The sequence below is a fragment of the Scyliorhinus canicula genome, chromosome 7, assembly GCF_902713615.1.
Source record: "Scyliorhinus canicula chromosome 7, sScyCan1.1, whole genome shotgun sequence".
Taxonomy (NCBI): domain Eukaryota; kingdom Metazoa; phylum Chordata; class Chondrichthyes; order Carcharhiniformes; family Scyliorhinidae; genus Scyliorhinus; species Scyliorhinus canicula.
In genome coordinates this window covers 17,406,517-17,425,087 of record NC_052152.1, presented here as the reverse complement: position 1 = coordinate 17,425,087, position 18,571 = coordinate 17,406,517, and the positions used below count along the sequence as shown (strand labels likewise).

Sequence of the window (18,571 nt, the reverse complement as noted above, 5' to 3'; positions counted from 1 at the left end):
GAATGTGCAAACTCCACACGGACAGTGACCCAGAGCCGGGATCGAACCTGGGACCTCGGCGCCGTGAGGCAGCAGGGCTAACCCACTGTGCTACCGTGCTGCCCTAATTCTCTCATACTCAACAACTTTTTCAACTGTTGAACAAAACATTCAATATTCTTTTCAAAAAATAGTTTTGTTCAAAATGTTCTGGTGTCTCTCCGCCTCCCCCCGCCCCCCACCCCGGGGTTGGGGGGGGGGGTTGCTGCCAGCTGTGCCGTGGAGATTAAACTGGTTTAGCACAGTGGGCTAAAATGCTGGTTTATAATGCAGAACAAGGCAGCAGCGCGGGTTCAATTCCTGTACCGGCCTCCCCGAACAGGTGCCTGACTGTGGCGACTAGGGGCTTTTCGCAGTAGCTTCATTGAAGCCTGCTTGTGACAATAAGCGATTATTATTATTAATGCCTGGACAACAAAACCACACACACCAGGAAAACAGAAGGGAAAGAGAAAAGAGGTAACTGGTGAGGGAGACAAGTGAGGCTGAAACAGATAACCTGGGAGGTGGTGTGGTGCAGAATTGAAACCAAAAGATAGAAGTGGGGAGACAGTGAGGGAATAAAAATGGAATGAGGGAAGGGAAAAGAGTGAGAGATAGGAGGGGGGGGGGGGGGGGAGAAGTGGGAGAAGAGATAGGAGACAGGAGAGTAATTAGGAGGTGGTTTGGCTCCGCCCCTTTTGCCCAGGGCACAGAGTGGATGTGATGCTGAGGGAGCAGTAAACAAAGGCAGACGGAGCAGACACACTCACACACACAGCTCCGGCTCACTGGGTACCAGTCCCGGGCTCCCTGCATCCCAAACCACAGCTGAGACTGACACCAGCATTGCATCCCCTGGCTGCAGGAGCAGCAACAAGAGCAACTCGCAGCCCTCACTCTGCCCAGCAGCTCAATCGCCAACCGGGTGCCGACTGTCCCTGAAAGAGAAGCAGGGGTGAGTTTGGCAATGAATGCCTGCGCCCGTTTGGACTCTTTGCAATGTTAACATTGTCGATGCGTTGCAGCTTAAGCCAAGTGTTTAGTCGGCGTGGTGGTGGGGGGTAATTAGCTGGGATGGGTTTGCAAACGTTGCCAAGGACATATTTTAAATGCTTTAATAATGAATGTGACGCATCAAGGAGCTTGGTTTGCGATGTAATTCCTGCTGATAAATGGAACGGGGCTGATATTGGACGTGGGTCTTGATGGAAGTTCCCTGCAATGAATAAATAGCAAGGTTAAAATGACATTTTAATAAACAGAGGTTTGTCAACAATGGATAGATCTTGTTGCCTCTCTCTGTTTCTCTACAGTTGAATTAGACAGTGAAAAGATCTGCATGCATCCATGAAGTTGACACATTTGTGCAATCCAATTAAAATCAGGGGTTGTAACATTACATTGATGAGTGTGGGCTCATTCCTTTACTGTTCTTTGCAACAATAATCATTGAACACTTTGCTGCATCTTTTAAAAATACCCCGATTGTTAGTAACCGGATAGAAGGCTGGCTGCCTCTGGTATTTATGTTTATGTCCCGTGAAAATTCATCCTGAGCTGGTTTGACCGAAAGTAACCCCACTCTTGTTTCCACTGTTGAGAGAGGACTGTCATTGCTCTTCTTTTTCACCAGGAGGCAGGAGTGAGCAAGGGAAAGGGGAAGGGTAGCAGTTGCTACCTGACGCCCCCAAATACAAGGGAATGATGTTTGCAGAACTATATTTGGTGTTTTCTATCAATGTGTTTGACATACATCTCTTTAAAGATAAGAGATGAGTTCCCCTTAGTTAAACGACAATTCATCAAGTGTTTTTGGATTTTTATTTTTAAAAATTGAAATAGAAATCTTGTTGCTGGCTACACTCCTAATTTGTGATACGACGTCGGCAAGGAAAAATGTTTGGTCGGTGGGGCTTTTAAGGCTTCCTCCAGGATTGAGGCATAGAATCATAGAATTTACAGTGCAGAAGGAGGCCATTCGGCCCATCGAGTCTGCACCGGCTCTTGGAAAGAGAACCCTTCTCAAGCCCACGCATTCACCCTGCCCCAGTAACTCCATGTTAGGTGGTTTGGTGATGCCAGCACATCTGTGTGGTATGGTATTGCCAACCCAACACAGATTGGGAGGCATTCCGCTTCACCGACCCCCCACCCCCCCCCTCCCGTCCCATCCCACAGAATGAGATTGAGGGTCAGTCGAAGTATCTCGCGTGGGGAGGGGGAAGTGATATTTCTGGAGGGAAATACTCAGTCATGTCCTCCTCCCATGAAGTGAATTTTCTGCTCTTATCTGGCCTGGCCCCCATGTGACTCCAGACCCACAGTAATGCCGAATTGCCCTCTGAAATGACTCCGAATTGCCCTCTGAAATGGCCTTGCAAGCCCCTCAGTTGTTGTCATCACCTGCTCAAGCGCATTTTGGGATAAACATGAAGAGGCCGTTGCCCACCTCCTTGTGGAATGTGCCTTTGCAAAGAAGGTCTGGGGAGAGATGAGGTGGTATTTGTTGGTATTTGTTGGTATTTGTTGAGGTTCATCCCGAGCAGCTCCGTGACGCAGGACACTGTGGTATATGGGCTGTTCCCAGGGGGACACACCGAGATGGACATCAACTGCTGCTGGAGAATCATCAACTCGGTGAAAGACGCTCTTTGGTCTGCCTGAAACTTGTTGGTCTTCCAGCACAAAGAATTGTCCTCGACCGAGTATAGCATAGTCCACAGTCCAGGATTATGTGCGGCCATTTTGAAATGTCTGTAATGTTTCTTTGACTGTATTGAAGCACCTCAAGAATGAACAATGTAGAGAACCTGAATATTATTGCACTTTGTCTGATGGCCATTTTGAAATGTGAATTATATTCTTTCAGATATTTTACGAATAAAGTATATTTTTGCAACACAAAAGGATAAACATTAAATTCTGGCTTTGCCACTGGCACGCACATTCTATGAATTAAGAAAAATAAGTACATGGAAAATAATAAGAAAAATTTCATTGACTTTTATGAAGCATTGAATCTGACCAAATCCTGCTGTTGTTCCAGAAGATTATCTGCTCAGAATCCATGGCGGATCCCAAGTCAGTCTGTGTCTCGGTTGACGAGGTGGTCTCGAACGGGATGGCTACCCAACATGCCCCCATGGTTCCGATGCACTTAAAGAAAGTAGAGAACGGGGTGACAGATGCCCACCGCTTCTCCTACTTGCCACGGCGGCTTGCAGTCTCTATTGAGTTCAAGGACCTCTCATACTCTGTCTCTGAGGGCCCATGGTGGAGGAAGAAGGGTAAGAAAGAACATTGCCTAAATATTGAGTGCAACTTCCACATTGTGCAAAAGCTACGCACCAGTGGAAATGAAACATTGTTGGTTATATTGAATTACATTGAGTCTACATTAATGATATAGTGTAGCTTCTATATCTCATTCTGTATCATGGAACTGCGAACATATATTAGTTCTTTATTTATTACAGTCCTGACTGAAACTCCAACACTGTTTCCCAATGTTAAGTCTCGCTTTGATGGCACTTGCAATTATCCAATCACACCCAAAAACACTTCACAATCAGTTCATTATTCCTGATGTGCAGTGACTGTTGTTATGTAGTTAAACACACAGCAATATGCCACAAATAGCAAATAAGGACGATGACTAACAAGTTAATATACCTTTGGTTGAAATAAATAATGTGCAGCTTATAGAATCATAGATGCCCGACAGTGCATAAGGAGGCCACTTGGCCCATCGAGCCTGCACCGACCCTCTGAAAGAACACCCCACCCAGGCCCACTCCCCCACCCTATCCCCACCTAGCCTTCACATCCCTCGACACTAAGGGGCAGGTTAGCATGGCCAATCCACCTAACTTGCACATCTTTGGACTGTGGAATGAAATAGGAGCACCCAGAGGAAACCCACGCAGAGACGGGGAGAGAATGTGCAAACGCCACACAGACGGTGACCCAAGGCTGGAATCGAACCCTAGTCCCTGGCACTGTGAGGCAGCAGTGCTAAACACTGCGCTGCCTTGCCGCCCTTCAACTGGTAACTGGTAACAAGTATGACTTGGTTGCCCAGCAGTAGGCGCCCAGTGAAAGTTACAATGGCTGATTGTATGGATTACTCAGACCATAAGGCCACTGACCTCAATCATAGGCCCTTAGCATCCCGTTAGCACTGACCTTCCAGAGTGAAAAATCAATCCTCGACTTCTACCCCACTCCATGTTCCAGAGCCATGTGGAGGGGGTTAAAAACCAGGGACATGAAAACTACCAAATGAGTTAAGCAGTGAGAAATGAAAACGTTGATCAGAGCATCAGACAGAACCTTGTACCTCCCGAAGCCCTTCACAGAAAATGGAGAATCGCCGACGGGTAAACATGGTGGTGAGGTAAACTCAGAAAGTCAGATTCCTCAACTGCTCCGTCAGTGCTCCGATTCCTCAGGTTGATGGCCGCATTTTTAAGGCAAATCTATGAGGCGCGACCAGGGTTTGGACGCACCAACCTCGCCTTTGAACAGTGTAAAGCTGCTGTATCACCTGATGCTGTATCACCTGATGCTCTGGGTTTCCCAGCCAGTGAGCCCAGTGAAAATTAGCTCCCACGTCAAGAATTTTTGTTTTGGCGGTTTGCACTTGCTTGTAACCGAGGGAAGCGAGTTGGACAATCATGCCTGTACTGACACATGCCTCGAGCCCAGATCCCATTATTCCTGGTATACCGAGCAGCCGTCCGACATCACAAATTTTGACCCGTAACTCTGCACAATTGCCTCACCAAGTTGTCTTTCAAATTGTTTCTGGCATCAACTTCCACCCCTTTTTCAGGTCGAGTGTTCCAGATCCCACCAATTCTGCATCAGAATATTGCTCCTCATGTACTCGCTGAGACCCTTTGCCAATGGTTTTGAACCTCTGACCTCTGGGTCATTGACCCAACCGCCAGTGGGGATATTTGCTTCTCTATCTGGACCTCGCTTCTTCCTGAACACCTCTGGTAGGTGGGCTCTCCACCTTCCCTGTTCCCAGGAGCACGGTCCTCATCTTTTCCAAGCGCCCTTCCTAAATGAAGTTCCTTAACCGTGGGCAGCAGGGTAGCACAAGTGGCTAGCACTGTGGCTTCACAGGGCCCCAGGTTTGATTCCCCGCTGGGTCACTGTCTGTGCGGAGTCTGCACGTTCTCCCCCTGTCTGCGTGGGTTTCCTCCGGGTGCTCCGGTTTCCTCCCACAGTCCAAAGACATGCAGGTTAGGTGGATTGGCCGTGCTAAATTGCCCTTTAGTGACCAAAAAAGGTTAAGAGGGTTTATTGGGTTACGGGGATAGGGTGGAAGTGAGGGCTTAAGTGGGCCGGTGCAGACTCGATGGGCCAAATGGCCTCCTTCTGCACTGTATGTTCTATGTTAACCCTGGTAACGTCGTGGTGAACCTCCCCTTCCTCAGGCCTGTGGACCTTTCCTGACGTGTGGGGCTCAGAATTATTCAAAATGCCACAGCTGAGGCCAAAACATTAATTTATAGCGGTTCAGCGTGCCCCCTGTACTTTAATATCCTGTTACCCTATTTATAAGTGCTAGTAATTGATAATGCTTTTTTAACCATCTTATCAACTAACCGCGTAAGTCACCTTTATGGATTTGTCTCCTTGTCTCACGGTGAAACAACCGGTATTTGGCCTCTGTGAGCTTTTGGTTTTACAGCTATTTATACTTTCAATTTCAAAAAGAGACTCGCAAAAAAAAAAAAAACGTCCTCAAATACGGAGAGAACCCATGCTGTAAGTAGGTGCAATGCACCATAATGTCACATAGCAGCTCCCGTTGCTGGTTACTCCTGGTCATTGCCTGATAGTAACCCCCAGCTGAAGCTTGGCAAGCAGTCAGGAGCTGATTGGTTGCTGCTGCGCTGTTGCCGGGGAGAGAGATGAGCGAGCATGCATATCGAGGGGGACTGAGATTTTTATTTTTAAAACGCCGCTCGCGGATCCATGAGCTGGTGTTTTTTAAAAAAAAAATACTTTGCCAGTGGAAAAATAAAAGCGCACACGACAGCAGAGGCCGCACGGCGTCATCGTCGATTCGGGAAAGGGAAACGCATCGCTGTACAGGGAGAGAGAGAGTGGGAGAAACATGCGACGTTTCACTTTCAGGATGAACGGGACTCTGTGATAACACCTGCCAATGTTAGCACAATTCCATTTCCATAACAGTGACTGAGGTCGGGCACATCATGAGTCTGTTTAAGCTCGCTATTGTGCTCACCAGCTTGGCACTTGACCCCATTATTTCTGGCATGTTTCGAATGAAGCCTGACACAAAGCAGAAGTTTGCAAAGTCACACCTACTGTAATACCAATGTCTGCAATTTACCCTATTTCTTTTCCTATCTGTCCTATTGTTACAAAGGAAGCAGATCTGGCGAGCCCTTTGTTCGATCCCTTTCAGAGAAGATAATAAGGACGTGCTTTGAAGGATCTTTTGATGTTTGGGGGGAGAGGGGGGGCGGAGGGAGGGGCAACGGGCCAAGTTGGCCGGGTGGCCGGTTGTGGATCAGATTGGTGCCAGCAGGGACAGCACGGGGTTCGATCCCCATTCCGGCTGCGGCAGATTCGGGACCTGCCTCCTTGCCCTACACGTGGTGGGGGTTGCGGCCGCGTGGGTCCAACCTGCCTTCGAGCAGAGAACAGAGGAAAAATAAAAATCGCACGCACACTCACATGTTCACACAACATATTGCACCTTTAATGTGCTAGAACATCTCAAAAGCACATCACAGTAGCACAGTGGTTAGCACTGTTGCTTCACAGCACCAGGGACCCAGGTTTGATTCCCGGCTCACTGTCTGTGCAGAGTCTTGACATTCTCCCAGTGTCTGGGTGGGATTCCTCCCGGTGCTCTTGTTTCCTTCCACAAGTCCTGAGAGATGTGCTTGTTCGGTGAATTGGATATTCTGAATTCTCCCTCTGTGTAACTGACCATGTGGCGACTAGGGAATTTTCACAGTAACTTCATTGCAGTGTTATGTAAGCCTACTTGTGACAATAAAGATTATTATTATTAGGAGCATTGCTGAGCAGAATTTGACACAACCCCACACGTGGGGCAGGATTCTCCGACTCCCCACAAGGTCCACACCAGCGGGACCCGGCTCTGAGGGCGGCCTGCGGAGTCCTCGGGGGGCGTGGGTGGATTCGGCCCCGGGGGGGGGGGGGGGGGGGGGGGAGCCCCCACGGTGGCCTGGCCCATGATTGGGGCTCACCGATCTGCGGCAGGCCTGTGCCGGGGGGGCACTCTTTCCCTCCGCGCCGACCTCTGTAAAGCTCCACCATGGCTGGTGCGGGGAAGAAACGCCCTGCGCATGCGCAGGGATCACGGCAGCAGTTCTGCGCATGCGCCAGAACACGCTGGCGCTCCCGCACATGCGCCAACTCGCGCCGGCCAGCGGAGACCTTCCGGCGCCGGTGGCGCCAACCACTTCAGTGCTGGCCTTGCCCCCAGAAGTGCGGAGGATTCTGCAACTTCCAGGTGGTCCGCGCCGGAGTGGTTCACGCCACTCTTTGGAGCTGGTATGGCCCGTCCGCCAGTTGGGGTAGAATCCTGCCCATGGAGTCCAGCAGATCACACTGAAGCTTGGCTAAAAGCCGTTCTTCATGTCATTAAGCTATTGAACTGCAAGAGCATCATAGTCAAGTCCAATGTCGCTTCCTTTACAATTTCCACATCTGCACATGGACACCAGCAGGAGTCTAGAACAAGGGGTTAGTTATAATCCTAAAATTAAATCCAAAAACACTTTTTCACACAAAAGATAGTGCGAACTTTTTCCAAAGTGGGGGTGATGGGTTGTCAATTGGCATATCCAGGATTGGCAGATGTCTTGCTGTGTCAGGGCATCAATAACAAGTTGCATTTCTATAGCACTTTAATGTTTTAAAAGGTTCCAATGCGCCTCACAGGAAGGTTATCAAACAGTAATTGACGTCGGGTCGATGGCCAATAACTTGGTTAAAGAGGCGGATTTAAGAAGCGTTATTCTTTTTAAATGTCAATCCTTCCAAGGATGAAAGCGAGGAGGAGGAGATGGGAAGCTCTGAAGAAGAGTCACACAGACTCAAAACGCTAACAATGTTTTCTCTCTCCACAGATGCTGCCAGACCTGCTGAGTTTACCCAGCCTTTTCTGTGTTTGTGTGTGAGAGAGATGGAGAGGTTGAGGGAGGGAATTTCAGAGCATGTGGCCCAGGCAGCTGAAGGGATACAGCCACCAAGAGTGGAGCGGCAAAGATTGGGTATGCGCGAGAGATCAGATTGGGAGGAAATATGGCGGAGATATGGAGGAGGGATGGGGGGAATTGAGGCCATGGGGGCACTGAAAACAAGGTGAGAATTTTTAAATTCCAGAGATAAGGAACAAAGACAACGCGATATGGATCGTTTATGATCTAACTGGAAGATGAACAGGCAGTAGGGGCTGAAATGTCTATTCCTGCTTCACTACATTTGTACTCAGAACAGCAAACACTACTGGACATATTAGGTGTAGAAATGCTCAGGATAAATGACACATGTCACTAAACATGCGTCTTGTCCATTTGTAAGTTGGTGAATTTGGGGAAGTCCTAATTTTTAAACTCAGGTATGTTTTCCTGCAAGTATAGGAAATGGAAAAAAAATATAACGCTGTTCCGCCTCTGTTCCAATAACAGATGAAGGAAATAATCTTCCTTTAGTGTTAGGACGAGAGGAAGGTACACCCCTTTGTTTGCTGATAGACTTTCAAAGATAGCAGACAAGATCCCAGTTACTGGATTTAAAAATGTTAAACCCTAATTTTGCTAATTCTGCCATCAAATTAAACAGCACAGTGGCACAGTGGTTATAATCATAATCTTTATTAATGTGACAAGTAGGCTTACATTAACACTGCAATGAAGTTACTGTGAAAATTCCCGAGTCGCCACACTCCGGCGCCTGTTTGGGTACACTGAGGGAGAATTCAGAATGTCCAATTCACCTAACAAGCATGTCTTTCAGGTCTTGTAGGAGGAAACCTACGCAGACACGGGGAGAACATGCAGACTCCGCACAGACATGACCCAAGCAGGGAATCGAACCCGGATCCCTTGCGCTGTGAAGCAATAGTGCGAACCACTGTGCTACCGTGCCGTCCGTTGCACTGCTGCCTCTCAGCGCCAGGGATCCGGGTTCGATTCCTGCCTTGGGTGACTGTATGGAGTTTGTACGTTCTCCCCGTGTCTGCGTGGGTTTCCTCTGGATGCTCCAGTTTCCTCCCGAAGTTCAAATGTTAAGTGGATTGGCCATGCTAAATTGCCCCTTTGTGTCAAAAAATGTGCAGGTTAATTGGATTTGCCATGTTCAATGTGTGGAGTTCCGGTGATAGGGCAGGGGAGTGGGCCTAGGTGGGGTGCTCTTTCAGAGGGTTGGTGCAGATATGATTGGCCGAATGGCCCCCTTCTGCACTGTTGTGATTCTATGGACACACTGTAGATAACAATACTGGAAGTCTGAAATAAAACCACAAAATCGTGAAAATATACAAGAAACCTTTAAGATATATTAAAAATATATATATTTAGAGTGTAGTAACCCTTGGACAAAACTGAGAATAGTAAAGTTAATTAAGTTCCTGAACGAGGATAAATTTTAAACGTGGGAAAAGAAACAAATAGAGGTGTGTGGCTGAGAGTGGGTGGGGTGGGGGGTGGGGGGGGGGTGGGGGGGGGGGTACGATTTCACATGGCTGGGAGTGTTAATTGCAGGGAATTATGGGCCGTGTGCCTGTGCTTATCTTCCTGTGTATGTTTTCCCTCTCTCCATCTCTCTGCACACAGCCCACCGCTCCCCATTTCCCCCCACCCCACCCCCAACCACCCTGCTCCGACCAAAACCTACCTCACCAATCCTGTTGAGATGCAGGAGTAGGACCGTCTCGGATTGGGGTTCCGATGCTGGGATCAAATATGGGTCCTGACTCTGTGGTGTGTCAGCCAACACAATTTTGGGAGGTTTGCCTAATTAGAATCTGTGCTTGCTGTCCAATTAAGGTGGAGACTGCTGTGGTAGTCACCACTGTTGTATTGTGTATACTGCGTACAAGGGTATTATGGTAAGGCCCCTGTACTACAGGTACGGGGTTAGATCCCTGCCTGCTGGCTCCGCCCAGTAGGCGGAGTATAAATGTGTGGGCTCTCCGAACTGCAGCCATTTCGGCTGCAGCTGCGGGAGGCTCCACATCTCTGCATAATAAAGCCTCGATTACTGTCTACTCTCGTCTCATCGTAATTGATAGTGCATCAACTGGTCTCTTGAAGCTGAGGCAGACCAGGAGTTCCTCCAGCACTGAGCAGGCCACAGCTTGCGGTTCCAGTGAGGGAGAGAAGGAGGGAGCGCCTCCACGCAGAGACTCCCTCTCTGTACGTTTCACAACACTGAAGTAGGGAAATGGCCACAGCTGCAGGACCACTGTTCTGGAGGTGGAATGTGGCAATGGTTGGTTTGATAAAGCAGCTCCAAGGGCCAGGGACACCATCAAAGTGATCCTTAATCACTGCCCAGCCCCCCACCTCCGAACCTGGACTGCCAGTGGGATGCCAGCTCCAGGCATCTGCCAAGCCCACCATGCCATGGCAGTGGGTGGGGGTTGGGGGGAGGGGGTAGCGTAACAGGGAAGGAGGGGCTCCAGGCCGATTGAAATTTTCCAACCTTTTGACCTCAGCTGGCCTCTTGATTGAGTTAACGAGTTACCTGCCACTTGGGGGACGGCAGATGTTCCAAGCCCAAAATAGCCTCTGTGAAAATGGCCATAGCCGGGACTGTTGTGGGGAAGAGCGTGCCAGCCAGCTTCAGGAAATCCCTCACCTGTCCACTTCCATCCCCTCGATATCAGCATGAAAATCCTGCCCCAGGCGTTTGGAATCAACTGGAATGCCTGGCACTCCCTCCTAAAATTTGACTTCTGCACGGTTCTAGAATTATTTAGCTTTCCCCATCAACACGATGCACTACGGAGAGTGAAGTAACACCCACACTCGGTTGGTATGTACTCCTATGCAATGAAGCAAACCTTCACTTTAACTGTGCTCCGTGTAATCATCAAAATCAGAGCCGTGCAAATGAGAGGGATTTGTAAAACGGGATGTTGTCCCTCGGAGTGCGATGGGTGTCCGTGCACCATCCTGCCAACCATCTGCCCTCACATTATCTCTGACTTGGCCTCCTGAGATTTCAGCTCATTCATTATCCTTCAACACTTTTGTCTTGCCCTCGGGCGCATTATTGCCACAACTTGTAATAAATTACCCTCAGCTGCGTCTGCTGATAGATGACATGGCAGCTGACAGGCAAGCGAGCCCTCTGTGTGTGACAATCTCGCTGGGCCTGGGGACAAGGAGCCTGCCATTCAGCCGATTCTGTCAGTCAGTTCGGTCCTGTTCCGTATTTACCTGTCCAACGAGAATAAGTTATCATCACCTATTCACCTCATCAAAATCTCTCACAATTTAAAAAAAAAACTCTATTGAACCCTCGCTCCCTACTGTGCTCCAATGGAAATAGTCCCGAGCCTCTCGTTAGAATTACAGTCCCACTCTTGTTATCAGTCAGCGTGCATGTTTATGTACGCTGGTGTTTTTTAAAATAGGGTATTGTTTTGTGAAAGATTTGAACCTGACGGCACAAAGGAAGAGGCGATTATGAATCATTGCAAATTAATTGGTCTGTTCAAAAGAGGGTAATTAAACACTCGTAGAATTAGAATATGGAAAAGGCTGCTTGGGTCAACTAACACATGCTGTTGTTTATCCTTCATAGTAGTCCTAATCCCATGTGCCCTTCCAATTCCCATATCCCTTTATTATCCTTTCCTTCTGCTACTAATGGAATCCGTTATCAAATATTGGCCTGGTCTCTGCTTCAATCACTGCCTCTGATCTTATACATCTCAGCCTCTCAGCCTTTTCCAGAAATCACTTACACCTTGTATCGCCATGTCCTTTGTTTAGATCCTCAATCTTGGAAACATTAGCTGGGAGTGTGGATTCAGGTGGAGTGGGGGATGTGTGTGAGGAGTTGAGGGTAGTTATTGGGGGGGGGGTGAGGCAAAGTGGGTGGTAAACTCAATGGTGACCACACTATAGGTGTGGGCCTCGCAGCGCCAGGCACCTGGGTTCGATTCTGGCCTTAGGTGACCGGGTGGAGTTTGCACTTCCGTGTCTGCGTGGGTTTCCTCCGGGTGCTCCGGTTTCCTCCCACATTCCAGAGCTGTGCAGGGTAGGTTGATTGGCCATGATCACTGCATGGGATTAGAAGGGACATTCGAGATAGCATGAGGTTCAAAGAAGAAGCATACGAATTAGCAAGAAAAAACAATAGACCTGAGGATTGGAAACAGTTACAAATTCAGCAAAGGTGGATCAAGGGACGGAATTAAGAAGGAGAAAATACAAAATGAAAGTAAGGTAGCGGGGCACACAAAAACTAACTAAAACATTCTACAGGTATGTAAAGGGAAAATGATTAATAAAAACGAATGTAGGCCCCTTACAGTCAGAAAGGGGGATATTCATAATGGGGAACAAAGAAATGGCTGAAGAACTAGATTCATACTTTGTTTCTGTCTTCACAAAGGAAGATATGACTAATGTACCGAAAGTTCTGAGAAACACAAGTTTTAGTGAGGAGCTGAAGGAAATTAACATTAGGAGAGAAATTAATTTTGGGACAATTAATGCGATTGAAGGTGGATGTATCTCCAGGGTCTGATAATCTTCATCGCAGAGTACTTAAGGAAATGGCCCGAGAAATAATAGATCCATTGGTGGTCATTTTCTAAAACTCTTTGCATTCCGGAATGTTCCTACAGATTGGAGGGTAGCAAATGTAACCCCGCTTCAAAAAGGGAGGTAGGGATGAAACAGGGAATTGTAGACCAGCCGAACGAGAATAGCAAGGAAGTTGTTAGAGTCCATTATCAAGGATTTCATAGCACAGCATTTGGAAAGCAGTGATGTAATCAGACAAAGTCAGCATAGATTTACAAAATGGAAATCATGCTTGACAAATTTACTAGAATTCTTTGAAGATGTAACTCGTAGAGTTGACCAGGGAGAACCGGTGGATGTGGTTTATTTAGAGTTTCTGACAAGCAGCGGGATTCTCCGACACCCCCGCTGGGTCGGAGAATCCCCAGGGCGGCGGGAATCCCGCCTCGCCGACCCAACATAAGCTGCCGAATTCTCCGGCGCCAGTTCACGCCACGCTGGTCGGGGGCTGTTGTCAGCGACTCACCCCCCCCCCGGCAATTATCCGGGCCCCGATGGGCTGAGTGGGCTTTTGTTTTTGGCCAGTCGTGCCGGCGTGGGTTACGCATGGTCCCACACGGCGGGACCTGGCAGTTAAGTCGGCGGGGGCAGTCCTCGGCGGGGGGGGGGGGGGGGGGGGGGGGGTGGGGGTGGAGTGCAGGGGGATCCAACCCGGGGGGGGGGGGGGGGGGGGGCCACGGTGACCTGGTTCGCGATCGGGACCACCGATCTGCGGGTGGGCCTGTGCAGTGGGGGCACTCCTTCCTTGCACGGTGGCCACTGTAGGGCTCCTCCATTGCCGGCGGGAGAAGACAACCCCTTGCACATGCACCAGAATACGCCCACTGGTCTGTGCATGCACGGAACCATGCCGGTGGTGCCATGCATGCGCGAACTCGCGCAGTCCCGTCGGCGCCGGCTGGTGCAACGTCAACCCCTGCGGCGCAGGCCTAGCCCCTGGAAGTGCGGAGAATTCTGTACTTTCAGGAACTGTTGGCGCCAGAGTGTTTCACGCCGGTTTTCCCGCCGACGTGGGGTCTTAGTCCCGCGAAAGGAGAATCCCGCCCAAGGTCTCACAGAGCAGATTATTATGTAAAGTTAAAGCGCATGAGATTGCGGATAGTGTCTTGAGATAGATCGCTGGTTAGCAGACAGGAAGCAAAAGGTTGGAATAAATGGTGTTTTTCCGATTGGCAGGCTGTGTCTAATAGGGTACTGCAGTGATCTGTGCTCGCACCCCAACTGTTAACATTATATATTAATGATTTCGATGAGCGGACTAAATGTATCATCTCCAAATTTTCAGATCATAGAAAGTTGTGTGAGAGAGTGAGCTGTGACGAGATTTAATGCAGCAAAGCGGGATTTGGGCAGGCTGAGTGAGTGGACATGTGCATGGCAGAGGCAGTTTAATGTGGATAAATGTGAGGTTATCTATGTCAGTCGCAAAAATTGAAAGGCAGATTATTATTTGAATGGGTGTAAGTTGAGAGAAGTGGATACTTAGCGAGACCTTGGTGTCTTCGTGCAATAGTCAATGAAAGTAAGTGTGCAGGTACAGCAGGCAGTAAAGAAGGCAAATGGTATGTTCGCCTTCATAGTGAGAGGATTTCTAATAATAATAATCTTTATCAGTGTCACAAGTAGGCTTACATTAACACTGCAATGAAGTTTCACTTCAATGAAAATCCCCTAGTCGCCACACTCCGACACCTGTTTAGGTGCACTGAGGGAGAATTCAGAATGTCCAATTCACCTAACAAGCACATCTTCCGGGACTTGTGGGAGGGAACCGGAGCACTCGGAGGAAACCCACGCAGACACGGGGAGAACGTGCAGACTCCGCACAGACAGTGACCCAAGCCGGGAATCGAACCTGGGACCCTGGTGCTGTGAAGCAACAGTGCTAACCACTGTGCCGCCCAATTTGAGTACAGGAATGTTTTACTGCAATTGTGTAGGGCATTAATGAGGCCACACCTGGAGTATTGAGTGCAGTTTGGAGTCCTTACCTGAGGAAGGATGTTCTTGCTATAGAGGGAGTGCAGCGAAGATTTACCTGATTCCTGGGATGGCGGGACTGTCAAATGAGGAAAGACTAAGTCGGTTCGGATTATATTCATTGGAGTAGAAGAGTGAGAGGGATCTCATAGAAATTTACAAAATTCTAACAGGGTTAGACAGGGTAGATTCAGAAACAATGTTCCCGATGGTGGGGGAGACCAGAACTAGGGGTCATAGTTTGAGGATAAGGGGTAAACCTTTTAGGACTGAGGTGAGGAGAAATTCCTTCACCCAGAGAGTGGTGAAACTGTGGAACTCGCTGCCACAGAAAATAGTTGAGGCCAAAATGTCAGTGTAATTTCAAGAAGGAATTAGATAGAGCTCTTGGGGCTAAAGGGATCACGGGATAAGGGGGAAGGTGGAATCATTTGATAATCAGCCAGGATCATAATGAATGGCGGAGCAGGCTCGAAGGGCCGAATGGCCTCCTCCTGTTTCTATTTTTTGTATATGTTCTGGGGATAGGGCGGGGAAATGGGCCGAGGTGGAGTGCTCTTTCGAAGAGTCAGTACACACTCGATGCACCCGAGGTACTATGGATTCTACAGGAAAGATGTGATAGCACTCGAAAGGATGCAGAGGAGATTCACCAAGATGTGGCCTGAGGAGCATTGTGGCTATGAAGGGGGGGCCTAGTTAGGCTTCTCCTTAGAGCCGAAAAAGCTGAGGGGGCCCCTGATTGAGGTGTACAAAATTACAAGAGCAATAGATAGTTAGATAGGAAGGAACTTTTCCCCTTGGCAGTGGGGGTCAATAAGGAGCCATAGATTTAGGATCAGGTCAGGAGATATAGAGGGGGATTTGAGGAAAAACGTTTTCACCCAGAGGGTGGTTGGAATCTGTAACTCACTCCCAAAAAGGGTTTTAGAGGCGGGAACCCTCACAACACTTAAGACATATTTAGGTGAGCACTTGAAACACCAGAGCGTACAAAGCTACGGCCCAAGTGCTGGAAAATGGAATTAGAATAGATAGGTGCTTATGGCCACCTTAGACATGATGGGCCGAAGGGCGTCTTCCTGTGCTGTAAAGCTGTGTGACTCTATCGCTCAGCAGGTGAGGCCTGGGTTGTTTTATTTAGCTCCGAGGCTTCGAGAGGCAGGGGCCCAGTGGGTAGAAATGTAGGGTGCCGGGTAAAGCACAGCAGCATCAAATAGTCACTCGCCAGTGAGAAGGTAAGTGGAGTGGAGGAGAGGGAGTTCTCTGGGAGCCTCCCATATTATTGAGGTGCAGCACGGTAGCATTGTGGATAGCACAATTGCTTCACAGCTCCAGGGTCCCAGGTTCGATTCCGGCTTGGGTCACTGTCTGTGCAGAGTCTGCACATCCTCCCCGTGTGTGCGTGGGTTTCCTCCGGGTGCTCCGGTTTCCTCCCACAGTCCAAAGATGTGCAGGTTAGGTGGATTGGCCATGATAAATTGACCTTAGTGTCCAAAATTGCCCTTAGTGTTGGGTGAGGTTACTGGGTTATTGGGATAGGGTGAAAGTGTTGACCTTGGGTAGGGTGCTCTTTCCAAGAGCCAATGCAGACTCGATGGGCCGAGTGACCTCCTTCTGCACTGTAAATTCTATGATAATCTATGATTAAAAGATGTGTCAGTGGTGTGGGGGTGGTCCCTTCTGCCTCTCATAGCGGAACAAACGTTCGTGGCTTCCCACAATATCCTTCCCATTGTTTTGGGCTGGTAAAGACGCAATGGCATCCCTGAATAGGTCACACAAAAAAAATTGCAGCCGGGCTCTTGTAGGGCGGGGGCGGGGAGTGAGGGAAGAAAATTACATAATTTAACCCTGATTTGCATATTTAAAGAAAAACCCCATTCATTTATTCTAAACCAATGATGTTGTTAATGCCAGTGGAGGGTGGGGGGGAGCATGCTTGTTGGCTGCACGTAAAGTACCAGAGTTGATTTTTTTGGATCAGCTGCAAGGACGATTTCCCTTTAATTGAAAAGGCAAAATACCGTGGATGCTGAAATGTGAAGTACGAACGGAAAGCACTGGAAATACTCGCATTAAAGCAAAATACTGCAGACGCTGGAAATCTGAAATAAAAACAGGAAATGCTGGAGAAGTGGGCTATGGACTCGAAACTTTGGGCACGATCTACCCAGATGGGAACAGAGTCCCACAACGCAAGCGTTTAGCCGGGTGTTTCCCGCCGCTCGGAGCACTGAGAAACTCCCACTCTTATCGAGCGGAACATCTGATCACATTCGGGTAGATTCGGGGCCTTAGCGGGGAACTTCCCGACGAGGCCGCACTCGGTGCCGTTTTCTGTGCTGAGGAGCTCCACTCGCCGGAATTGCAAAAATGCCGTCCCGATCTCACGACCCTCCAACGCGACTCCCGAACTCCCTCCCAACTCACAAATAACAGGATCCTTCGGGTCCCCCTCACCCCCCTGCACCTCCACAGGGCACCCCCCCAATCCTATTCTCCATCACAGGAAAATTGTCAGCTTGGTACCTTGGCAGTGCTCCTGCCAGTGCCACCTGGGCACCTTGGCAGGGTGCCAGACTGGCAGTGCCAGGGTACCCCGGGTAGTGCAAGTAGCGTCCCTGCCCAGAGGGCAAGCACCTGGAGGCCTTCGATCCCTCTGGGAGTCCCCCCCCTCAAGTGCTGTTACGTCTGGTCCCCTTTTGTGGAGACCAGCAGTGAACGGCGTTCACCCAAGATCTCCAAGGCGAAGGGGTTCGATCCCATCTCCTTGGGTAGATCGTGGGATGTCTCGTCTCACTCTGATGTGCAGATTTGCCACAATGTGATCCACCCACTTTGGGCCAGATTCACATTGCGATGTCTCACGAGGTCGCATTCGATCTCGTCGGTCTTGGCGAGTCAGGTAGATTCCAGAAGAGGGATCACCCGTCATCGACCAGCTGCTGGATCGCGCCTGTTAACTGTTCATCTCTCCACAGATGTCGTTGCCAGATCTGCTGAGTTTATCCGCCGTTTTCTGTTTCTATTACAAAAAATACGCAGCTGGTCTGGCAGGACGAGTGAAGAGAGTGAGAGATAACATTTTGGGTCAGTGACCTTTCATCGCACCCTTTAACGGATGAGCTGTCGGGGAAAGTCACCCTTTGAGATGGTCCTTGTAAAGAAATGTCTGGCACCTTGCTCACAAGCTCCAGCTTCAATATCGGGCTGACCCTTTACCTCCTGATTTAAATAGAAATAAGGCCCATGGCAAACCTGCACCTTCCAAAGGAGCACCCTACCTAGGCCCAATCCCCTGTAACTCCATAACCCCACATAACCTATGAATGCTTTGGGCAATATAGCATGGCCAATCCACCTAACCTGCACATCTTTGGGCTATGGGAGGAATCCGGAGCACCCGGAGAAAACGCACACAGACACGGGGAGAACAAAGAACAAAAACAAAGAAAAGTACAGCACAGGAACAGGCCGTTCGGCCCTCCAAGCCGACCATGATGCCCTAACAAAAAACAAAAACCTTCTGCCCTTACTCGGTCTTAAATGTTGCTGATGTGCCCGCTTCCACCACATCCTCTGGCAGCACGTTCCAGGCACTCACCGCTCTCTGCATGAAAAATGTACCCCACACATCTCCCTTAAACTTTCTCCCTCTCACCATGAACCTGAGCCCCCTTATAATTGACACTTCCACCCTTGGAAATGCCTCTGACTATCCAGCC

The 18,571-nt window shown here is 49.1% G+C and overlaps 1 protein-coding gene across 2 annotated transcripts in view; it reads left to right on the top strand.

The window, feature by feature from the left end:
* Positions 1 to 727: 727 nt before the first annotated feature.
* LOC119968750 (ATP-binding cassette sub-family G member 1) overlaps positions 728 to 18,571 on the top strand; it is a 61,144-nt gene continuing 43,300 nt past the window's right edge. Inside the window, exons 1-2 of one of the 2 annotated variants that reach the window (XM_038801413.1) lie at positions 728 to 976; positions 3,068 to 3,308. In XM_038801413.1, the coding sequence (XP_038657341.1) occupies positions 3,089 to 3,308 (220 nt within the window). In that variant the 5' untranslated portion in view covers positions 728 to 976; positions 3,068 to 3,088. The remainder of the gene's footprint in view (positions 977 to 3,067; positions 3,309 to 18,571) is intronic. The other variant, XM_038801414.1, reaches the window with a different exon arrangement.